This window comes from Phascolarctos cinereus, unplaced genomic scaffold, assembly GCF_003287225.1.
Source record: "Phascolarctos cinereus isolate Bilbo 61053 unplaced genomic scaffold, phaCin_HiC Scaffold_3;HRSCAF=262, whole genome shotgun sequence".
Classification (NCBI taxonomy): Eukaryota; Metazoa; Chordata; class Mammalia; order Diprotodontia; family Phascolarctidae; genus Phascolarctos; species Phascolarctos cinereus.
Genome location: NW_027555736.1, coordinates 133,333,222 through 133,358,428, shown reverse-complemented (window position 1 = coordinate 133,358,428; position 25,207 = coordinate 133,333,222). Strand labels below are relative to the sequence as shown.

Sequence of the window (25,207 nt, the reverse complement as noted above, 5' to 3'; positions counted from 1 at the left end):
ACCACATCACCCCTCATCCTTACTCAGTAAACACCAGTGGCTCCCTATCAGCTCCAGGATCAAATACAAAATCCTCTATTTGCCCTAACTATCCAACCCAAACTTCCCAGTCTTCTAACCCCTTACTCTTCAACATATACTCTTCAGTCCAGAGACACCGGCCTCCTGGCTGTTCCAGGAAAGAGACACGCCATCTCTCAGCTCCAGACATTTTCTCTGGCTGTCTCCCATGCCTGGAATGTTCTTCCTCCTCATCTCTGCCTCCTGGCTTCCTTGATTTCTTTCAAGTCCCCACTAAAAACTCACCTTCTGAAGGAAGCTTTTCTTAACTCCTCTTAATTCTAATACCTTCTCTTTTTAAATTATTTACTATTTATTCTTTATATGACTTGTTTGTATCTATTAGTTTGTTTGTTGTCTTTCCCGTGAGAGTGTGAGCCCCTTAAGGGAAGAGCCTGCCTTTTGCCTCTTTTTATATATGCCAGGTATTTAGCATAGTGCCTGGCAAGTAGCAGGTGCTTAGGAAATTCTTATTGACTGATGGAATTATTTTAACCCTGAATCTCATCCTCATTGATAATCATGTTTCTGGTGAAGATTTGTCTTCTTTTCATTTTTCACCAATGTGTTTTTCCTCTTTGAAGAGATTTCATGGAGTACCCTTATGAGAAGAAAGATTCTTCTTAGTTTGCCCATTTTAAGGGAAGAATGATCATTTTCATTTGATTTGGTGGTGTTTAATCCTCTTTCTAGCTCTCAAAGACTCCAGTAAGAAATCCATAAACAGTGACTGGAAGATTGAGCTTCCTGGTGAATTTCAGATCGCTGGCACCACTGTCCGCTACGTCCGAAGGGGTCTGTGGGAGAAAATATCTGCCAAGGGACCAACTAAAATGCCACTGCACCTGATGGTAACTTCATAGCTTTTTTTTACATTTCTCAAAACTAATGTGGCCCATTGAGGATGAGGAGAGGGATAGTGATGTCTGAACAGTTTATTCCATTCCTAGTGACCTGGAAGAAAGAGATTTTCCTTGATGTTTTACAAGGATAAGGAAGTGGTATTAGACACTAAGCTAAATTTTGCAATTGTCTTTCATCAATTCTATGCAAGACACCAAAATACAAGTCATAGGATTCTCCTCCCTTTTTAAAGCCAAGTGTGTTTCTCCTCTTTAAGAATATTCTCATCACCTTTAAAGGGAACTCCCTGTTTAGCAGTAATTATCAATGTATCAGCTAGTGAGAACTGGACTAATGAAGAAAAAGAATGTACTTTAAATTATGCATTCTTATGTTATTTTATCTTGAGTATAGATTCTTACTATCAATTTCACTCAGTATCAGTTCATATAAGCCTTTCCAGGTTTTTCTGAAGTCTGCCTCCTCATCATTTCTTATACCACAATAGTATTCCATTACATTCATATACCACAACTTGTTCAGCCATTCCCTAATTGATGAGCATACTCTCAATTTCCCATTCTTTTCCACCCCTGAAAGAGCTGACATAAATATTTTTGTACATGTGGGTCCTTTGCTCATTTTTATGATCTCTTTGGGATACAGCCCTAGAAGTGGTATTGCTGGGTCAAAGGGTATGCACAATTTTATGGCCCTTTGGGCATAGTTCCAAATTGCTCTCCACTCCCTAGTGTTCTTGAGCAACTAATGCTGTCCCTAAAGGTTAGTGTTTTTCTATTTTTAATGGAAATTCTGGTATAGTGAAGTTTGAGGTAATTTCAAAAATTCATCTGATTATCTACAGTTAAGACAACATAGAATATCCACAATGAATGATAATCCTTTTCTTTTTTTAAGATCCCTTTCTCTCCCCCATCCTTCCCCATCCATTCCCAGGTAAGGGATCCATCTTCTTCAGTGTACTGGTATTTTATGATCCTTATGGTGAGCATGTCCTTAGGGCTAACTTGTACCAGTATAATTCAATAAATATGTCTTCAGTAAATATGAAGAATAGTGCTTATATTTTACCACAAAAGCCTTTCCCCTAGAATTCTAAATTTCACTCTATTTTGTATTTGGGAATGGGCAACATTTAAAGTTCAGATGACTCAATGAGTGTATTCTCCCAGTGTTCTTAATAGGATTTCTCAATTAAACTGGCTTCTTTTTTATTGTATACACAGAACTTTATTCCAGCACAACATTTTTCCCCTTACATTTATCATATCTAAAGTTCTGATAAAACACTCAATTTATGTGTGTGTATCATTCAAGTGCTTTTACTCCAGGGGATTCTGTTTACAAATAATTTCAAATTTTAGAACCAAATATAATCCAGTGGATTATATATAGACACAGTTATTCAAGTGTCCTTTTGAAAAGACCTTATTTTAGAAGTATTTTTAACTTAAGAAAGAAAATCATGAAGATTTTTAAACTGTAAATTGCTTTGTTATTTTTTTTGATTGTCTCCTTACATTTCCCTTCTGTGTCTTTTTTGAGGTTTGGGTTTAGATACAGCTTCATTGACCATGGTAAACTGCTAGAAATATTGCTGATACAAAACATGACCTGCCTGCTCCTCCAAACCCATTCCTATGCATAAACTGAAGCCCTATGACCTCAAATTCTTTGAGTCAGATACTCCTCAGCCACAAGATTATTTTGCATTACAGTGTTCTAACAAGCAACTTCTTCCTAGGGAAATTGGTTTCATTTTTCCTAATCAGTGATCAGCAAGGGCTAAAAGAAGACACAAAGACAACAATATACATCCTATTAATAATTATCAACTATTTGCTTGTTAATTTATTTGTTTTGGCAAATAGTAATAATATGGGTAAATTTTCCCTTTTCTACTTTTATTTCATAAAGTGCATTGTTGAGTTTGTCAAAGAAATTATGCAGCCTAAATTAACTTGGGCAGTATAAACAAAACTCATTTAAAACATTTACATAGTCAAAACTCTCCCCCTAAATTTAGTATTAATCTTTTGTTATTGAAATTGGACGATTGTTTTAAATGTTCAAATATAAGAGTGAAAGGGGTGGTAACTCCCCCAAAATAGAAAATTGTTGTCCGAACAATAGGGGAGTACCCTGTAGTAAGAAACCCAGAAGCATTGGGGAAACCATGGTGACCTGCATTTGAAACCAATTATATACACACAAAAAATTATACGTGGCTACAAAATTGCATGAAATTGGTTTCATATGGACTTTTGATTCACTGGTCGAATGCTCATGCTGAGATAATAAAGATCTCTTTTAAGGAGTAGTTTTTAAATGCTGGAAGCATTTCTCCAACTGCATTAATATAAGTATATTTCTTGGATAAATGGATGTTTATTTAGTTAGGTTTGTTCTAGACCTCCCTCTGGCAATCTAGAACAAGCCAAGCACTTCCCAGGTTGGATGATACTTTGGACCTGATGGATTCCTTTGTCTAATACCACACATTGTTAATACCTTGACTGCCTTAAATAACATCAGGGTGGGCCTTAGCAGTCTCTGCTGTTACCTAATGCTGGACATGTAGTCATAGGCCTCCCAGCTTTACAGTGAGATTAATAACTGCCTGGTCCTAGAAAACTGAATATCCCTTCCAAACTTGAAATAAAAACATCCCTTTCACAGTCAAGTTGTTTTATGCTCTTCACAACAGAGGCTATTTTATGTAAAGGTGTATCAGATGTAAACAGGTCAAACACCTGTTTCATTACTTTATTGAAGAGAATGAGCAAACCCTTTCATGTTGATTACTCTCTGAATCAGATCTGTAGTAGATTCAAACTCCCCATCAAAATGGTCATGTGAGCCCTTCAGTAAGAAAATGAGGATGAAGCTACTACCTAAATATAAGTCCATCTAAAACACCCCACTGATAGACATGTTTCATTGGTAAAATGACATCCCTGGATTATAGAGTACAGAGGAGAGGTATAGAGCAGATCTATGAGGCTTGTTTTATCATTACTCACCTAAGCCAATTTGTTCAGGGTTTTACTGTGATTTCTTGTATAGTACTTTGATCACCCTCCACTAACATAAGTGTAGTAGATATCAACAAATTGAATAAATATTTACTAAGCATCTACTTGTGTAAGACACTATGTTAAGTTATTGGGAAGAGATACAAAATTGAATTAAGATATAACTCTACCTTCACAAAGTTTATTTAGATGTAGGAGAATATGCCACTTGAAAACACACAACAAAAAAAGACAATATAAAATGTGAGTGCTTCAGGAAGGTCCAAGCAAAGTGCTACATAAGATCCAAAGTACTCCTTAGGACAATACGAGAGTAGGATAATGGGTTATATGATACTATAGAAATTCTTTACATGGAAATTCTGATTTTATAAGAAGTGAAAATTCCAAGTTCAGTAATACCTGCACAGTTAAAAATCAAAGTTGCATTTTTTTCAGTCTATAAAGTCTGTTTCACAGGTGAATATGAGCAATTACTTAACTCCAGTTTGGCCAACTCGTCATTAGTAGGTAATTAAGGCTGAAAGAGAGTCTTAGCTGAACAATCCTGTTAACATATACCACTCTATCCAGTGAAAGTAATGGAAATCCACGATGGTGATTAGGTACCTTAATAAGTGTGCAGATGCCAGGAAAAAAGACTGGAGTGGCTTCAGCTGAGCAGTGGAGGAGTTAAAAGTTGTCTTGCTATCCCAGGGTGCTAGTAGATTTGCTTTTGCTACCAGATGTAGGAGCATTCTTGCTGAGGAATTCTGGAATTTTCCTCTTATTTAGTCCCTGAAAAAATTACTAGTTGGAGAATCAAAAATGATGTTGGACTGAGTATACATCACAATGGCCTTTTCTTTTGCTGATGATCTAGGTGTTACTTTTTCATGACCAAAATTATGGGATTCATTATGAATACACCATTCCTGTAAACTATACAGCAGAAATTCAGAGTGAACCTGAAAGGCTACAGGATTCTTTATACATCTGGACTCACAGCGGTTGGGAAGGATGCAGTGTGCAGTGTGGTGGAGGTGAGTTGCTGGGGAATTCACTATGATTGTTTGGCTTTAGGTTTTGCAAAGGGCAGGAGGGAAAAAACAGTGAATACAGTGAATAAAGCTTCCAGAGTACAAATGCTGTGGGGAGGGGTATGCTATGGAAACCTATATTGCCATGGAAATTGAATTGTTTTTCACTGACTATAAAAATGGTCAGAAGCAAGTCTGAAAATCACTGCTTGAAGATCCTTTGGCAGATATTCAAACAGGAATACTTCATCAGGTCATCATCACCCAATTTTAATTTGTTGCCAGTGACTAGACCTTTTTAGACAGTTCTTGAAATGTAATTGGCTTTCTGGATCGACCTGTCATGGTTGTACATGGGATTAGTCTTGTATGACAGTGTTCAAGCCACCCATGTGATGTTATCTGAGGAGTGCCAGAAAGCTTTCCTCCCCACAAATACCTCTACAATTTTGGTCATGATACCCGAAATTTGTATTTAGTCATTCTGGGGAAAGGGGAAAGAAAGCTCTTTAGCTTAGGACATCAAAGAAGTGCCATTATTATCTGAGAGACATCATAGAATTACGCAGTTTAGAGCTTGAACAGACCCTAGAGGTTATCCGATAGAACTCTCAAGTTTTACAGAGGAGTAAACTGAGATCCAGCTAAGTTAAATGAGTTGTCCAGGATCCTCTACTACATTGCTTCACCCATTAACGACCCAGTTCATTAGACTGAGAGCTCATCAGGAATCTGATGGAATGGTTATAAGACATGATTTTTTTCAAGGGTGCATAGGGCACTCCCTCAGAAGGTAGGGTGACACAGCACAGCAAGGTGCCCTAGGCATTGAGAGATTAGTCTGAAGGTAGGCATTTGGGCACTAAAAGGAATAAGGAAGAAGGTATTAAAGGAAACTCATTCTTCAATTTTGCCAGTGGTCAATCCTGAGTGTGCTGCTATATTTAAAAGAAATTGCCTCTAGCCCTGTACATGAAATGAAGGCTTCCATTTGAAATGGATGGCCCAGATTTCCCTGTACCCTTTCAGTCAGAAGACTGACTGCTCCTGATCTCCCATTTATGACCTTTTCTTTTACCATGAGAAAATTAGTTCATTATCAAGTCTTTTTATTGTATATAATATTTCTCAGGAAAAGCTTTCCCTTAGCTAGACAAAACTGAATTTTTTTTCCCAACCAAATGATACTTTCCCCAATCTTTCTATTATAATTCTAATCATCTTTCAATCTCCTCCTAAGGGATCCTTCCTTAATTTTTAAATTCTTTTAGCTCTGGAAAGGGATATTCAGGTTCCTGTTCTATATATGGTCCTAATGATTAGTGTGTTAAAACTGAAAATTGCACTAAGACTTTGGTGGTATCCTATATTTTCAGCTACCTCTGCTGCCTCATCAGTGCTATCTATAACTCAGAATAGAAACCTTTTATCAACAGTACTTTTCATGAAAGGATAGAAAGGACTTGAATGTTCAAGAGGAATAGACTGAGCTTATCAGATACCCAGAATATGCAGCATTGGTTTATCTTGGTGATATGTTCCTTTTTTTTTTTATTGTTAGGACTCAAAACTTTCTAGGGATAGCCCAAACTAGATTCCGCCAAGTACAGCTGCAAGGACTTAAGTGGAGGAATCTCTTCCACTGAGACAGCTAACAATGTCCCTTAGGTTATCAAGTGGCACTTGCCCATCCATAGCAAATGTTATTGGCAGTGTTTTATGCATGGCAAGGTGTCTATAATGATGAACTTGGTAGTCCTCTGTAAGCTTCAGTTTCCTGAAGTTTATCTATATTTCCTACCTCCTTGTCCTGAGGCTCAAATGAACTAAAACATATAAAATACTTGGCTAACTTTAAGGCATTATATAAGTAGTTGTCATCATTAGTTATTATTCCAGATTCTAAGGGCCTCACTAAGGTTAAATATTTGAGCCTGGATAGAATAAATAGTTCTCTCTACGGCATATATCTGTACAGGGCATAAAATCCTTTAAGAATACCTGATTTCTGTGCTATCCCTAGAAAAGCTAGTGAATATAGGGTGAAAAGTTCTGGGCTCAGTGCTGGAGAAGTTGGCTCCTTCTCCCTTGCCCTTTATCCTCCAGTCATGGCAGGACAATGAAGGGAGTAGGGGGGAAGTCCAATAAGAATAGGCCATGGGAAAGGTTAAGAGGAAAGGGACCTTTTCCCATCTGAAAAAGGGGCAGAAAAAAAAGAAGGACTAACCAGCAGCAAAATTACAAAATATATTTGTCTTTGATTCTCCTCCAACTCCTCTTCTTGTTTATTGCCTTCTAGAGCCTTCTTTCTCCTCCCCTTTAGGTGTCCAGTGTCTTTAATTCTCCTCTGAATAGCCAAAGTTTCTCATCACAATATCACCAGTCCCCTCAGTGCCCTGTACACTAAAATAATCTCTCAGTACTTTTCCTTCCTCCCATTAAAACTCCTACTTTTCCTCACTAAATTTGATCTCAGTTAGATATTAGCTTAGCAGTATAATTGAACTAATTCACAGATAGATCATAGGATTTAGAATTGAAAAGATCTTATAGATCATTGAAGCACTTAATCTCTCTGTTTCTCCACCTTTAAAATGGGGAAAATAATATTTCACTTTGGTTTTGAGGAAAACACTTTACAAGCCTTCATATGTAAATTTGAACTATTGTAATTTTTTATTCCAACCCGTTTTACACCAAACACCAAGAAGCTAAGTAATTTGTCTAAGGTGACAGATAGTAAGAGTTAGAATTCATGATGTCTCCACTTCACTCTTTGCAAAATGTTTTCTTTTTAACCAGAAAAAAATCTCTAATTGGTGATATTTCTGGCAGGCACAGTGTGGGAAATGGCAAAGAATCAGTTAGGAGATTCATGTCCTTGGTACTATAGAAATTAGCTCACTTCTTGCCTACCTCAGCAGCTTACTACTGCAAGCAGAGTAGGTCAACACTATTAGAATTCCTTCCAATGGATCCAATTTACTATAGGTATAAATAACTGATAGCCCTGCTTCCCCTTAACCATCCCAGGAGTGGTGGCTTCCAAATGGTAGTTATGTGGTTCAGTGAATAGAGTGCTGAACCTGAAATCATGAAGACCTGAGTTCAAATGCAGCCCCAGATACTTAATAGGTTTGTGACAATGTCACAAAACAAGTCACTTAACTTCTGTTTGCATCAGTCTCCTCATCTACAAAATGGGGGAATTAGCATCTACCTCCCAGGATTATTGTAAGGATCAAATGAGGTATTGTAAAGTTCTTTGTAAACCTTAAAGCACTATATAAATGATAACTGTTATTATTGTTATTATTAATATAACTCAAATTGACAGAATTCCATATTGTGGAGACTTTTTCTTAATAAGGGAACCTTCTGGATACCATTTAATCACAATATGCAACAATCCCATCTATGTCTTAAGGCTGGCTCTCACACAGCGGAGAAGAAGAAACACCTCAGTGATATTCTCTCCCCTTCTCCCGCACATCCTCCTCCTGTCCTGCAGCAATCATGGGGGCTGGTTCTTATTGTGCTTGTTCCTTCCCAATCAATTTCAAATCTGTGACTTGGGGTCCAGGTCATCCCAGTGAAAACTTTGCTTGCCACTGAAAGGGTCAGCTCCACTAAAGAGGGAAAGGGGATCAATTAGGTAGTAATTCTCCTTACTGTGACTTCCAACATTAAGGAGCACTCATAGCTCTTGCACTCAAATAGCTCCCTGAACAAAAAGAATATCCTCTGGAAAAGAAATTTATGGCTCTGCCATAGAGGTATCAACTCTAAGCTGATGCCTAGGGCTACCTCTGTAACCCCTGTTATAGCATCTGATGTATTGTTTTCCTGGGAGATGGGCAGAACCCAACCAGGTGACCCTTGCTTCCCATCCCAGGTTTCTCAAGCTATTGCCCAGAATAGCTATATTTGTACTTGGCCCTGTATGACCAAAGGGAGCTGATATGGAATAGAAAAACATTGAATTATTAATACAAGTGATCTTCCCCTAAGTGTGTGTGCTTGTGTGTGCGTGTGCATGTAGTCCTCACAATTTATCCCTCATAAAGCATAGTACAAAGGACCAAGTGAGGAAATCAGGATTTCAGTTTTATCTCTATTACTGACATGTTTTGTGATTTGTGGCAAATCATTGACCTGACTTGTCTTGTCTATAGAATGAGAGCTTTTAAGATGATCTGTGATTCTCTGATCATTGTTTAAAACATTTAAAACCCATATTTTGGGCTTTCATCATCAGCTTTTATGTATGTAGTGGTAGTGTTAAATGTTCTTGCCCTTTTGACCATTTTTCATGGTTCAGTTATGATTGGCTGAATAGTTCTCCAGTTTGTCTGCGCATGATACAAAAGATAACTGGGAAACTTGCAGTACATTGTTATATAAGGAAGTGCCATACTCTCTACTTCACAGAAAATATATAACAGGAGGAGGGCAAATGCCAAGTTAGTGAAACAACCAAGAAAGGAACACAGGTATACTGATTGCCAGTAGCAATTATTCAAGGCATTTTTACAAATTAACATGCCACGTAAATTTTGGCTTCATTACTTTATAGTTATATATTATATATCCTAGGACATTTTAAAAAATTAAATAAGTTCAATTTAATTAAAAACTAAAAATGAAATTTCAAAAACTCTTAAGTGGAAAAAATAAAAATTAAATTTAAACATTCTTCTCTAAGTATTAATGGATTTTACACATTGTGCTGACCGTTATAACCAATTAATTTAACTTTATGATTTATATTGGCTTTTTTAGGGGAACGCAAAACCATTGTGGCTTGCACCAAAATTATTAATAAGACCATGACTCTGGTGAATGACAGTGACTGTCAGCATGTGAGTCGCCCAGAACCCCAAGTCCGGAGATGCAATTTACATCCATGCCAGTCAAGGTAAGGAGGAGGCTTTTTAAAAACTTTCTTCCTAACCCCTAAAGTCTCTCCCTTGTTTTGCCTCACTTTCTTAATGGTACTACTTGTAATTTTGAAGAAATAATAAACGTAACCTCAGAGATTTGACTGAAAGAAAATGCAATAAGAGTGGATTAGCTCCCTTGTTTTATTTCCTTTGTTGCCTAAAACAGTTTTCCCATTAGCACTGGGCTAAGTTAAATTTGTGGTTGTCAAGTCAGAATTTCATGTAAAGTGTATATTATCTACTAAACTGATTTCTTTTCACGTGAATGCATAGCAGGAGGAGTCACCAGGTTAAACCATATTAAGGAAAGTTATCTACATCCTTAGTAGTGATCTCCATACAAATTGTGGAGCCTTAGCGCAAAGAGAATTATGCTAAGACATATAGACCATTCTCTCCCTCCCCCCATTTGTTCTCAAAGGAATATCATGTATGGGTGTATACTTGGGCCTTTTGAAATGTATACAAATACAGTATCTGAGGTTGACATTTGTAATGACTGAAATGAAATCTTAATGTGAATATAAATCTTAATTGTATAATACAGTACATGGATTTCATCTTTGGGACAGAAAGCTATATTGTGCCATTATTCAGAGGCCATTGAGACTTCTGTTCTGAATTCCCAGTGACTGCCCACTTGTTCTAAATTGAATTGGATTGAAATGGAGTACTCAAGTCATGGGCCAAGTTTCACTATTTTACAACCGTGAATCAATTAAACCCCTTTTCCCCCTGTTATTTCGACAGGCTTTCATAATAGTCTGACTGATGCTTTGTGTAATATTATTATGACTTTGTATCATATTCTACTCTATGGTTAAATGAATGCTTTTTAATTTTACTCTTTAGTGTATCATATTAAAGTATCTATTGTTTTCAATGTGTTGAACTTAGAATGTAGCTTTTGAGCCCTCTAAGATACCTCATATATGCACACCTAGAGTTGAGGTTTCACAAAGTGATAGTTGTCTTGTCCCACTGTATCAATTTCTCTCAAAAAAAATTTAGAAACCTGTGGCATTGATTCAAGTGGTTCATTACAAATTCATGCTGAAATTCCATTGTAATGTTCAGTGCTATGAATAAAATGTTTATAGGCATGATATATGAATCTTGCTATAATTCATTCAATCACAGCAGCCACCCACTAAAAACTAAAAGCAAAACCATATTAATTGAGCCTATGTTATATGTCTAGAATTATGCTAGGTACTATGAGAAATCAAGAAGTGTAAAATATGGTGTCAGTCTTAAAGAGGTGTACGTCACACCAAACAACCAGAGAACAACTGAGTGCTGAATGTGTCATCCTAACGATAAGTGTATTGAGAATTCATTGAAGTAGGAAATCTCTGTAAACTAGAATAAATCATAGATCATGGGAAATCCTGGAATATTAGAGCTAGGAGGGAGTCCAGAGATCACCTGGGCTAGAGAAGGATCCTTAACCTTTTTTTGTGTCCTGGACCCTCTCAGAATAATGCTTTTAAATGCATGAAATAAACTACATAGGATTACAAGGGAAGCAGTTATATTGAAATACAGATATTAAAATATTTTTCAGAAAACAAGTTTATATATAGTGCAGATTAAGAATTCCACCCACATTTTTACAAGTGAGGAAGCCTAGCAAAGTGAGGTGACTTACATTGGATCACTCAGTTGAAGGCAAAATTTTTGGAGAAGGCTTCACGGGGATGAGGCTGGAGCTGAAACTTGGAGGTTATATAGGATTTGGATGAGATGAGAGGAAGGGAAAGGAGGGTACAAGAACAGAGAATTAGTGCAATTCTGTGGTCTATGGAGATAAAGAGGCGTTATCACCTATATTAAGGGATGCCACGTGCTCTTTCTTTAGTGAGGCACCATGATATCCTAGAAAGAGTGCTGGGTGGAGTCAAAGGACCTGGGATCAAATCCCACTCTGTTACTTGCTTCCTGATCTTGGACAGTTCGTGTCTATGGGCCTCAGTTTTCTTCATCTGTAAAATGAGGGAGTTGGACTAAATAAAATAGCTTATTCTCTACAAATCTACCTCCCCTTTTTTACCATAGAATCCTTAAAAAGGAAACTATAAAAGACCTCTTGAAAATGGAGGGCAGGAAGGATAGACATATTCCCTCACCTTGGTTCTAGTGCAAATATTCATAAATTAACTGTATGCCTGTGAACCCTGGGGCTTTGTATAAACTCTAGCTGGAAGAGATATTTCTTAATCCCTTCTCTAGTTGCATGAAGCCCTGTTATGGAAATGAGTATAAATGAGAATAAAGGCAGTAAAAATTGAATTCTAAGTATTAATTAGGCAATGTTGAATGAAGAGAGTGATAATACTAAAAGTGCAAAGAAGCATGGATTGCCTATATGTATTTCACTTAAATGTTACAAATAACTCATTTAGGGACAAGGGGCAAGTATGATCATGTTTGAGAGATAGTGTAGCACATGGTGGAAAGTAGGTTGGACTTGGAATCAGAAAGGCATAAGCCTTTAATCGCCTCTGGCAATTTGATTATGTGACCCTAAGTACTCACTGATATAGTCAGCTCTGTAACACTATATGTTACAGACTAGTTTCCAAGCTGCATTAATAGTGTTTCCTCAACTAATGAAGTCTCAGGTCCAGATGAAATCCTACATTCACTGCACTGGAGAATACACTATTTCAATGAACCTTTTCTGCAAAGTGAAAAAGGATCCTTAGGTAATAGGAATAACCACCCAATAACTTTTCTGTCTTATCAGAAAATGGATTACATTGATTTTTATTATACCAGCACAAACCTGTAGAGCAGATAGTCCCTACCCTTAAGAAACTTACAGTCTAGACTGTAAGGGAATAAGGCAAACACATGGGAGCAATATAATGAAGTTGTTTAAACAAGGTGATACAAGCCCATGTAGGAAAGGCCTCTGGCGATTAGAAAAAGTTCAAAAATTCATCACCTTCTCCTTCTCAGCCATAATTGCATTCTGAGGGAATGTTTTTAAGCCCTATAGGACTGAAATTGGAGAATCAGGCTGAAAAATGCTTAAAAAATATAACAAGTGTAAGTTAATGTAGTATGAACTATGTAAATAAATGCTGCTGGAGCACAGAGTTGCATTAAACTTAGAGCATAGAATTTCAAATGTACTTACTGCCCAAGAAAACCCACAAATTCATTACAATCCAACACACCACATTCCCGCACTCTGTCCATGTTAGACCACAAGTTCACAATGAACACACTTTGGACTGAAAATATTTTCAGAAGCACATTTCTTAGTGTCTCCTTAGAACCTATATTTCCACTTACTTTGCCCACCCAGATATTTGAACCACATACTTAACATATTCTCTGACCATGAACATCTTAAAGAAACCACTCTTTATCACCATATAAAGATGCTTTTTGTTAGGCTTGAATTTCTTTAGATTTTCAGAAATAACTACTACATTACAGCATCTGGATACGATAACCTCAAGTCTTGTCATGTTTCCATTAAGATTGTATGCTATATAACTGCCTAAACAAGAATGGAGACCAGATAACCCTGAAAATGAAAAAAAGAACTTTATTATTCCCCTTCATTTTTAATAGAATCCCACAACATCTTCTGGTTTTGCATGTTAAAAATTACAGAAATGCAAGCAAAAAAGAGTCTCCATTATCATCTATATTACCACCACAATTACTTCTTTACTCATGGCATAGTATTGGTTGTATTGTTAAAGAAGTTAAAAGCCCTATAAAAGTCAGTAATCCACAATGACATTGAGACAAAAGGCAAAAAAAAAAAAGGCACAGGGCATAGTAGCACATTTGATGAGTACATGACTATTCACTATACAGATAAAATAAGTGCATATACTTCTGATATTAAATCTTTTATCCCATAATCATTTTTACTTCAGTTCAATAAAATATCTACCATGTGTAATATACTTTCAACTATCCCTTCCCTTGGTTCATATATCCTCCAAATTCAAAGATTTTCTTCTCTACTTCCAGGTATTCAACTTCTAGCTGGAAAGAAAGTATAATGATTATTTGTCAATCTGTGGTAAGGAGGAGAAAGTCATAAAATGAAAAAAATCTTTTAAAAATCAATTTACATTGGCATTTATTTGATTATATTTTGTAGTATATTTCAATTTTTTTGCTCAATATTGAAAGTAGTTTGCATTTAATGAGCAAACATTGGTTGATAGAGCAAAAAAAAAATGATCCAGGAGTATCTTGGATCCTAGAGCATCTTAGAATTTATGGAACATGTATGAAATAGATAATCTGTAACATGGATTATCAGAGCTTGACTTTGCTGAAACAAGCCCAAGAAAAGAGAGTGGGAAGAGAGTTTAGCAAATTAAATGAGTCTGAAAATTATATTTTATACTGGGGGTATTATAATAATGATAGTAATGTTAAATGTCTGTCTTATTAATATTAATTATTTGGGCATAGTAATTCTTTTCTGTAAATATAAATCCTTCACAAAAGTCTCACTCTAATGTTTCATCATGGCATGGAAATGACCCTAGGTTCCTGAAGGCCACATCAGAGAAGGTAAGCTTTGGCCAATTCTATAAACTGGAAAAGCTTTGAAACACATTCTGTACTCTGAAGATAAGCCTAGTGAAGCAGGGAGAGGCTGACCACCAGTATGTTGGCCACTGGGTGATTAATTCTTTGGCTATGACAAACAAAGAAAGATGAAATATGACCCTCAGTCCAACATAGCCCCTTTCATGTCTACATTGACAATCATAGAGTGGCAAAGGGGGGTGGTGGTAAATAATAGTTACTTTTTGTCCAATAATAAACATTTATTTAGCTGTTGGTACTCTCTAAAATTCAAGACCGATGATTAGCAAGGTCACATGCTACTGGAGGAACTGAAACGTATAAATATTGACTTTTGTGGATAAATAAGCCAGAAGACATACCATATTTCACTGCATAATCACTGCAAATTTTATGCAAAAAATTTTTTGCAAAAAAAAAAGAGGTACAACCATTATGTGAAGCTTTCAAAAAAAGTTGTGCTAGTATTACTTCTCTTGTAGTTTTCACCAGTCTCACACCAGCTTTTTACTCACTGAAAACTGTCTTTCCGCAGCTCTGTTTCCATGTTGTTCAGGAAACACAATCATTTTCAGCTTGAAGCCAGCAGAATGGTTTTTACATTTATCCATAATCAGAAAGAAATGCTTCACGTGTTAATATATCCTTGGCAGACAAACTGTACAGTTTAGCTAGCACGAGAAGATGCAAGTTTTACCATATCATGTGACTTGCTTATGGCAGCTTCTCCTGCCCGCCCACTATCCTTGCACCTACAGCTCTTCATTGGGTTGATTGACAATATCATTAATACTGCAGCGCCCTAAACAAAACGCACAAGTCAACTTTCGGAAATATACTTACCATGTGCAAGCCTTTTAAGCAGCATGACGAACTGAACTATACCATGCAATGATTATGTGATGAAAGGATATAAACCAAGTTTTGGACTAAAAACAAAACAAATTAAAACAAAAAAAAACCAGAGTGTGCCAGTTATGCAGTGGCAGTGAAATACAGTAACATAGTGCCAGGTGAATGGAAGAATGGCTCACAGGAGCTCTTTGGAGAATTCTATAAGGCATTGGTTACGTTGGTTTTGTCATGTACCTGATTGTTTCCAGTAGCAGAGTAATAACTCATTATATTCATATACCAAAAGCAACATGAAATATTTCACAACATACTTTATCATCTAGTCTTTCTTTCTTTCTTTCTTTCTTTCTTTCTTTCTTTCTTTCTTTCTTTCTTTCTTTCTTTCTTCCTTCCTTCCTTCCTTCCTTCCTTCCTTCCTTCCTTCCTTCCTTCCTTCCTTCCTTCCTTCCTTCCTTCCTTCCTTCCTTCCTTCCTTCCTTCCTGGCAATGGAGTTAAGTGACTTGCCCAGGGTCATACAGCTAGTAAGTGTTATGTGTCTGAGGCTGGATTTGAACTCAGGTCCTCCTGAATCCAGGACTGATGCTCTATCCACCGCGCCACCTAGCTGCCCCTATCATCTAGTTTTCAGAGCTCTTAATAAGCTTGAGCAAAAATGCCACCAAAATAGATCTAATTTTCCTTCCCCTCAAACGTGGATCTGTAAATTCATGGAGTACTAAAATTCCCTTCTTCCTATCTTTCCTATTACTGAATTACATATATACATATTTTTATACACACACACATATATGTATTGTGCATATAAACATACATATGTATTGTGTTTATAAACACCCAATTTTTTGTATATTGTCTCTTCCATTAGAGGGTGAGTTTCCTGAAGGAAGATAGGGACTATGTTTTTGCCTTTTTTTGGGATGGGGGTGGGGGATATCACCAAAGCTTAGTACAATGCCTGATACATACTAAGTGCTTAATATATGTTTGACTGACTTATTAACATGAAGGTAATTGTAGCTCATGAACTGGTATCTGTTGTAAAAGATGATGGGCTAGAGAAAATATGAAGAAAATTACAACATCCTCTATGTCAAGTCAATACATATGGATAATTAGTGACTTCATTGTAAATGGGAGGGGGGCATAAGAGAGAATGATGAAAAATATATTGCAGTTTGATTAAAGTTTCACAAACACAAGAGACCGAAAGCATGCAAACCACTTGAAAGTCTAATGCTTTTATATCATAAATAAGATAATTTATCAATAAAAATTGGAAGGCACTGAACATCATGAGCACCAAAGAACATCACAAAAATGAAATTGACTGTATCCTAAGACAGTGGAAACAACTGATGTACAAACCTAGAAGTCATTTTTTTTAATTAGCTAGTATTTGTGCACAATTGATTCCAATTAAATCAATATCAAATTAGGTGGCTAAAATCAATTGTGAAACTGGAAAAACAAGAATAAAAATGAGAAGACATTGTGTGAAGTCACAATGATACAACCTGATTATTCAGATAAGCCATTCATGCCCTTCAAAATGGAAAATGTGTAAAGGTTAACATATTGACTCTGATTATTACTATTTCCTATAGAAGATTAACAAATTTAAAGCAATCTCCACAGCAAAGAGGGCAAAAGAGCCCAGGAACTATTTCAGGTAAAAAAATAAAATAAAATCAGAAAACAAACAAACAAAAAAACACTCGGCCTCCTTGCCAAGCACAGAGACACTGCGGCTAAGATAATGCTATTTTAGAATATAAACTAATTTGCAAAACATTACTAAGGAGGATTATGTTAGGTTATAAAAAGCATCACCAGTATCACTCTCCACCCAACAAATTAATGATGAACAGGGGAATAGGAAAGCAGTCTGCACCAGTTTGTGAAACTCAATGAAGCGACATCATCAAAGAAAATTCATTGACAAAACCAGAATGACACACAAAGGACAGCTTTATCTGTATTTCTATAACTATTTTAATCAACACAATGAAACTACAAAAATTGTATACCACCACCTGAGTCTATATGAGGAAGTAAACATGGTATATAAGGAGAGTTTTTTTCTCAGAAAATATGGAAAGGGAATAAGCAGGTTTTGCAAAAAAAAAAATATCCTCTAGCATACTATATTTACACAGTGACCAATTGACCAAAAGGTGTCAAAAATACAATATTTTGTATATTACAACAAAGGAAGACGTGGTAAAGCAAAATGCAGCCTTGACCTCAAAGTCAAGATTATACAAGTTTCCTTGCCAAATGCAACTGCAGGTAAAACTTTGTTGAGTATCCTGATTAGTAACATAAAGACAATAATAATATGTATGCTAACAAAAAGTCTTTGCATCTTTTCTAAAGAATATCCAGAAGAGAATCCATGCAGAAAAGAGATCCCATGTTAAGGGCAATGTGCTCCAGAAATCTGTAGTTGCTGGTGTCTTGATCACATCAGGATCTGGAATATTACAGGGCTCTTTAACGAGATCTATGATCACTCAAAAATCAAATATATTAAGAATGTCTGTTGTCTAAAATATCCTGTGTAATTGGATGGCCAATTCACTGAGTTTGTCAGCAGGTTTTTCTTGGTCTGGAATTGCAGACAGACAATGATCTAGGCCAGAATTATTAAAAAGGAGCAAGGGAAAAGGGCAGTCTTTCTAACCCCCTCTGTAGCTGTCATATTCATTTTCTTACAACATAGTAGCATTCCGTTCCATCCATGAACCACAATTTGTTTAGCCATTCTCCAAATGATTGCTATCTGCTTTTCTTTGCTATTGGAAAAAAAATTTTTGCTATACAAATATGAATATGGGACCTTTCTTTTTGTCAGTTTTCCTTTTGGGGTATATGCTTTAGCAAAAGAATCCCTGGGTCAAATAATATGGATACTTTAGTTATACTCTTGCAAATGATTAGACCAATTCACAGCTCTACCAACAATACATTCGTATGACTGTGCTTCCACAATCCCTCTAGGAATGACTATTTCTACCTTCTGTCATCTTTGCCAAATTTCTGGGTACAAGATGAAACTTCATAATTACAGTGATCTACATTTCTCTTATTCTTGGGGATTTGGAGCATTCTCTAATAAATAGTTTTTAATAGTTAGCAATTCTTTTTTGAGAACTGTTTGTTCATGTTCTTTAACCACTGATCTACTGGGGACTGACTTTTGGTTTTATATATATTTCTGTTATTCATCCATATATCTTGGATGTCAAACCCCTGTTATTTGATATATACATGTTTCCCCAGTTAAACACTTCCTTTCTTATCCTGGTTACACTAGGATTTGTTCATCCCCTGTTTGGTTAAGAATTCAATCCCTACCTGTAGTTGTGAAAGTTATACAATATGCTTCTCTCCTAGTGTTTTCATGGTGTAATTTTTAATATTAAGGTCATATATCTACTTTGAATTTATCATGGTATTAGGGGTATGAGGACCTACACCTACTTTCTGCCAAGCTGCTTTCTGGATTTTCCAGAAATTTTGTCAAATAAGGAGCTCTCTCCTAGGTAATTTACATTTGGGAGTTTATTGAGCAATGAATTATTGAGTCTGAATATTTATGATTCTTCCTTGTCTGATCTGTTAAATTAATCTACTTTCCCATCTTTAATCCATGTCAAATGGTTTTGATGATATTATAATTTGAGGTCTGGAAGTGCTATTCCTCCTCCATTCCTCCCTTTTTCATTACTTTCCTTGATATTCTAAAAAAAAAGATTTTGTTTTTCCAAAAGATTTTTATTTTTTTGTCTAGGTCTGTAAAATATTCCTTGGTAGTTTGATACAGCATTAAATTAATGAACAAATTCAGGCAGTATGGGGTGTCCCAAAAGTTTTAGTGACTTGAATGGCTTAATAACAGTAAGCATTAAGACTTTTAGAACACTCTGCATTGTCATTTTTATTATTATATGGACGATAGGCCAGCTAGGTAATACAGTAGATAGAGTGCCAGGCCTGAAGTCAGGAAGACTCATCTTTCTGAGTTCAAATCTGGCCTCAGACACTTACTAGTTGTGTGACCCTGGGCAAGTCACTTCACCCTGTTTGCCTCAGTTCTTCATCTGTAAAATAAGCTGAAGAAGGAAATGGCAAACCATTCCAATATCTTTGCCAAGAAAGCCCCATATGGAGTCATGAAGAATTGGACATAAATCAAATAACTCAACAACAAGAATGGCTAATAGGCAGGTGGAGAAATAGGACCGGAGATCAACCAAGAGGTTACTGTTAGATAAGTAGAACTGAGAATCATCTGCAGAGATACCTGAATCCATAGGTGCTGAGGAGATCACCAAGTAAAATAGTATAAAGGGAGAATAAAAGAGGTCCCAGGAAAGGGTCCTGTGGGATATCCATGACAGGTGTGCATGACCTGGATGAAGATCCAGCAAAGGAGTCTGAGGAGAAGAGGTCAGGTTGGTAGGAGGAAAACCAGGAGAGTGTCCCAAATATTTAGAGAGAAGAGATTATCAAGGATAAAAGAGTGATAGACAGTGTCAAAGACCGCAGAGAGGTCAAGAAGGATGAGCATTGAAAAAAAATAAAGACTACCATTAGACTTGGCAATTAAGAAGTCATTGGTAACTTTGGAGAGAGCAGATTTTGTCTAATAATGAGGTTAAAGACCAGAATGTAGAGATTTATGATTCTTCCTTGCCTGATCTGTTATATTAAGAAGAGAGTGAGAGGAAAGGAAGTAGAGGCACATGTTACAGACAACCTTCTTAAGGAGTTTAGTTACAAAAGGGAGAAGAGATGTAAGGATGGATGGGTCAAATGAGGATATTTTTGGACGATAGGGGAGATGATGTTTATAAGCAGTAGAGAAGCAACTAGTAGACAGGGAGAGATTGAAAATTCATGAGAGAGTGGGGTTAACAGAAGAAGCAAACTGCTAGAGAAGACCAAATAGAATGGGAATATTTGTGCATGGAGAGGAGTTGGACTCAACAAGGAGAAGAATGACATCATTAAGTGAGATAAGGGTGAAGAAGGATAACATGGAAGAAGGCATCTGGTATTGTGAGAAGAGGAGGGGAGAAAAGGGAGCACATCTTAACTTGAAGTAGAAAGCAGGAAATGTCAAAAGTTCTTGAGAAACAATGGTTAAGAATAATAGAATCTTAGAGCTATAGGGACTTAGATCACAAAATCAACCCCTCTTCATTTTACAGATGAGAAAACTAAGGCCCAGAAGAATGAAGTGATTTGTCCAAGGTTACATAGCTACTTAAGTGGAAGAGCTGAGACTAAAATTCAGATTAATTGGCTTCTGGTCTAGTTTTCTTAGCACGATATCATCCTTCCTTTAAAAATGGGTTAAAAAGTTGTAAGATAGGTGTTAGTAACTTATGGGTCTGCTCTCTGAGGCTTGTTGCCAGCCCCTCCCCTTCTCATGAGGGAGAATGAGGATGATGCCAAGAGCTCTGGATTCAGAGAATCTGTGTTCATATCCTAACTCTGACACTTATGCCCTGAGTACCTTGGGCAAGTTTATTCCCCTATCCTGGCCTGATTGCTCATCTGTGAAATGGACTGCATGGCTTCCAAGGTTCCTTTCAGCTCTACATATTTGATCATATGACCCCTTCCAGCACACTTTACTGCTTCAAATGTCAAAGCTTAGTCATCCACATAAAGGCTTGTGCACATAACGTGTGGATCTATCCCAAAATAACAGGAGTTAGAACCTTAATATGCAACTTTTGAAAGGCTAGCATTATCTAACTTATAATTCCCATTGTCCATCCTTGTATTCTTCATGAATTCACTATTTATTAAGTGGCTATTAAGTACAAGTACTGGTGGCATAGTGCTAGATGAAAGGCATACAAATCTGAAAAAGATATATCTCCTCTATCAGAATATTAGCTCTTTGAAGGTAAGAACTAAGATAAATACTGAAATATCTATAATTCAAGTTATATTCGGGTCACTGAGGAAGTCAAAATATGGTGTTACTAAAGACTCAACAAGTGAGACACCACTTATATCTAAGGGGAGGTGATGGAACCAGAACTCCCTTGGTGAAAAAGGATGGTTTCAACCGAGGGGAAAACATCCAGGCATATGGGAAAATGTAGAGGAACACTTAGAAAAGGAAAATGAAAAATGAGACTGGGGAAAAGACAAACAGTCTGGTTGGTTCTAAAAAACAAAAGTTTTGCATAAGTGGAGTGATACACTGCAAAGCTTGAAAGCTATGTTGAAATTGTGTCGTGACAGGGCTTGAGATGCCAGACAAACAAATAATTGAATGGTTTTGAAGGTGTAAATTATATGATCAGACCTATCTTATCCCAAGTCTTTGTTAAAGGTTAGATTCTGTTCTTTCTACCTCTAAACCAAAGATGTTGCTTATTTTCATTTTCCTACCTTATTTTTGAGAAGCTTTGTAAAACTTAGATTATCCAGGCAACAGAACCTTGGCATTCTTAGGTATCTAACATCACCACAAGCTCAAAAGCAAATGAACACTTGATAGATCAAAATGACAAATTTTGCATATAACTACAGAAGTGCAGCATAGTCTTTAGTGGGAATACTTGAAAAATTCACAAGATAAATTTCATCTATGTATAAGGGTGGCAACTAAATCAAACAATCATGCCCAACTCAAGTGAAGTTACTAAAAAAATACTCTAGCCCAGATGTCTTTGTCAGACAAAAACACTACCAGCAGCTATCATGTCAATTGAACCAATCAAAGACATTTCAGTTAGACAAGAAAAGGTCCGTAATCACTTTGGAAGGAGTGAAAAACATTGAATTAGAGTAGATGATGCCGAGCAGGAAGACAATGCCTAGGAGGTCTTCCAACTGTATAGTCTACATTCTATTTTATGAAAAAGAAGTGGAATGGGAAATAGGGGAGTTCTTGGGCACTAGATAATCAAAGTTTTAGTATACTTTCTCAGAGTATTTGTATGTGAAAATAAGGACATCTCTGAACAATTTATTTCCCTTCCAGCACAGTTGGTGAAATTGCAAAATGTAGGCAGCAGGTAACAGAAACTACAGGTGTTAAAGTCTTAAATAAAGTATAGAACTGTGTTTACATTGTTATCTTTTTGTGAAGTATCAAGAAGTCCTTAACAAATTTGATTAACTATGATGGAGTTAGCTGCCCTTTAAAAAGCAAGTGCGCTTTATACAAATTTATTGAATGCAGTAGACAGTTCTCAAGTGTATAAGATTTGTAAGTTGAGAATAGACCTATCTGGAAGAGGGTTTTTTTTTCTCTTCTCTTCCTCCTCACCTCCACCCCCCTCAATAAGCCATGGCATTTTTCAGGAGCAGCACTCACCCAGTGGGAGATGCTACATCCAACAGGAAGCAGGCACAGTCAGGCACGAAACTAGAGGAGCCTTGTAGAATTGAGAGAGTTATTTCTGGGTATTGAGAGCTGAATAGTGTAGAACAAGACCAGGAATCCCATTGAGATATTGTGCCCTTAGAGAGCAGCATGAAGATATCACAGGAAGAGCCCTGTAGTGTTAGAAATGTAAGTTGTATGAGCTACATGTTACCTGTGTGTGTACCTCTCTACTAGTGCATATCGTGTGTTTGCTCACCTTGTATGTAGTTGTGAAATGTGTCCCAGGTTTTTGTAGGGAAGATTTGTTACTATTATCCTTATAGTACCAGCTCAGTAAAAGTCCACTTGGAGTTAATTGTGTCTACTACATGCCATTTTTAAAAAATTTAACATATTTCCCCCAATTACATATTAAAACAATTTCAACATTTTTTTTAAGTTTTGAGTTCCAAATTCTACCCCTCCCTTGATGGTAAGCAATCATATATAGGTTATACATGTGCAATCACGTAAAACATTTCCATATTAGTCATTTTATACAAGAAGATGAATAAAAGAAGAAGAATGAAAGAAAGAAAGAAAGTGAAAAATTGCATGCCTCAGTCTGTATTCAAACAATATCAGTTCTTTCTCTGGAGGCGGATAGTATGCTTCATCATTAATCCTTTGGGATTGTCTTGGATCATTATATTGCTGAGAATAGCTAAAGTCACTTACAATTCTTCATCATACAATATGGCTGGTACTGTGTACAACATTCTCCTGATTCTGTTCACTTCACTTTGCATTAGTTCATGTAAGTCTTTTCATGTTTTTCTGACGTCATACTAATTATCATTTCTTATAGCACAATAATATTCCACAGTAAATGCCATTTTTAAAAGTGTATATACCACTGAGAGCTTGTAAGTTAGCATTTTAAGAATGTGGACCCACAAAGTACCCTGAACCTAAGACAGCTATATCCCAGGGGAACCAACAAGTTAAGAGGTGTCAACTCATAGGAGTCACTATAGATGCAAATAGCAACAAAAACCAGCTGGTATATCCGTGATTTATTCAAGAAAGGAAGTTCCAGCATAATATCTGTGGTCATAACAGGTTAGTCCCAATGCCCCAAAACAAATGCATTCATAATATAGTTTATAATAATGATGAACTTGAGTCATCAAAACAAAGTGAGATTATGTTTCATTATGCCAGAAGTGGTATAATACTTTTGTGTTTTGGAGGTTGGGTTTTTTTGGGGGGGGAGGTCCAGAACTATGATTTCGTAGGTATCAGAAATTCAAGGTACCTAAAACTCCCTTCCCCAGTAGCTTGTAGAACTTAGAGAGTTGGGTGGAATACTTGACCCATGGTTACATGGCTAGTATGTGTTAAAAGCAAGACTTAAATGTGTCTTCCCTGTTCTAAGGCCATCCCTTTATCTAATACACCACACAGCCTCTTGTCATTAAAAAAATCATATAGGAAAGATGGGATCAGATAAGTAGGTGAACCAGTCATGTGAAAAGAACAAAAGATAATGGATGTAGCCCAGGTCCTGCACTGGTTGATTACTTTAATACAATTCTCTGTATTCATCAACATAGGGAACTCCCAGTGTGGAATCTCATTCCAATGATACTGGTTACCAACTCATCTGCAGTTTATAGTCTTAGAAACTTGTCTGGGCCATTGAGAGATTGAGTGATTTATACTGTCACACAAGTAGAATGTGCCAGAGGCAGAACTTAAATTCAAGTCTTCCCTACTCAAAGACAATACTATATTAGCTATGCTAATTTACTACATGGGTACCAAGGAAACTTTAAAAGACTTAGAAGGCATCTAGAATATTAAGTGGATCCTTCATGGAGGATTCATGGGAGGATATAGACAACAATCACACAGAATGATGAAGATGGCTTGCAATCAACACCAATGGAGAGAATATTTGTGATCACTTAGATAATCACGGATCTATTGAAGTTATTCAGTATGCTGTTTACTAAGGTAGGGAAGTGTGTAATAAAAAGCTACAACACAATAATATAATATTACATACTTATACCAATTAGAGCAAGATGCTAACAATGAGGTCATAGATTCTATCCATATGTGCCAGATAATTTTGCTCTGTTGCATGGCCACAAACTTTACCCTAAACCACAGCCAGCTGTTTAACAAATGTACATTAATCAAAGGGGAACTGGATGAAAATGTGCAGATGTATGAGTGCTAAACATTAAAGGAACAATTCAGAGAACCTTCAGTCAGTAGTTTCATTTTATTATTTTAAATATACAAACAAGAACACAGTACTTGAGCTGTTTCTCATGAACCATGTGCTAATTTACCTTCATTCTATATACCTTGTGAGATAAAATGTGTTCATGTCTACAAAGCAGTATAACAGGGATTTAAATTAGGCTTTGAGGGAAAGGTAGAATTTTGATGACAGGTGAAGAAGAAAATTAATGAACAATGAAAGAAAACTTGGGAATTTGAGGCTT

At 36.5% G+C, this 25,207-nt stretch overlaps 1 protein-coding gene across 1 annotated transcript in view; it reads left to right on the top strand.

Moving 5' to 3' along the window:
• Positions 1-25,207, top strand: part of ADAMTS17 (ADAM metallopeptidase with thrombospondin type 1 motif 17) — a 485,504-nt gene that overhangs the window by 350,671 nt on the left and 109,626 nt on the right. The window contains exons 17-19 of the mRNA XM_020963836.2: positions 754-911; positions 4,822-4,981; positions 9,761-9,896. Of these exons, the coding sequence (XP_020819495.1) occupies positions 754-911; positions 4,822-4,981; positions 9,761-9,896 (454 nt within the window). The remainder of the gene's footprint in view (positions 1-753; positions 912-4,821; positions 4,982-9,760; positions 9,897-25,207) is intronic.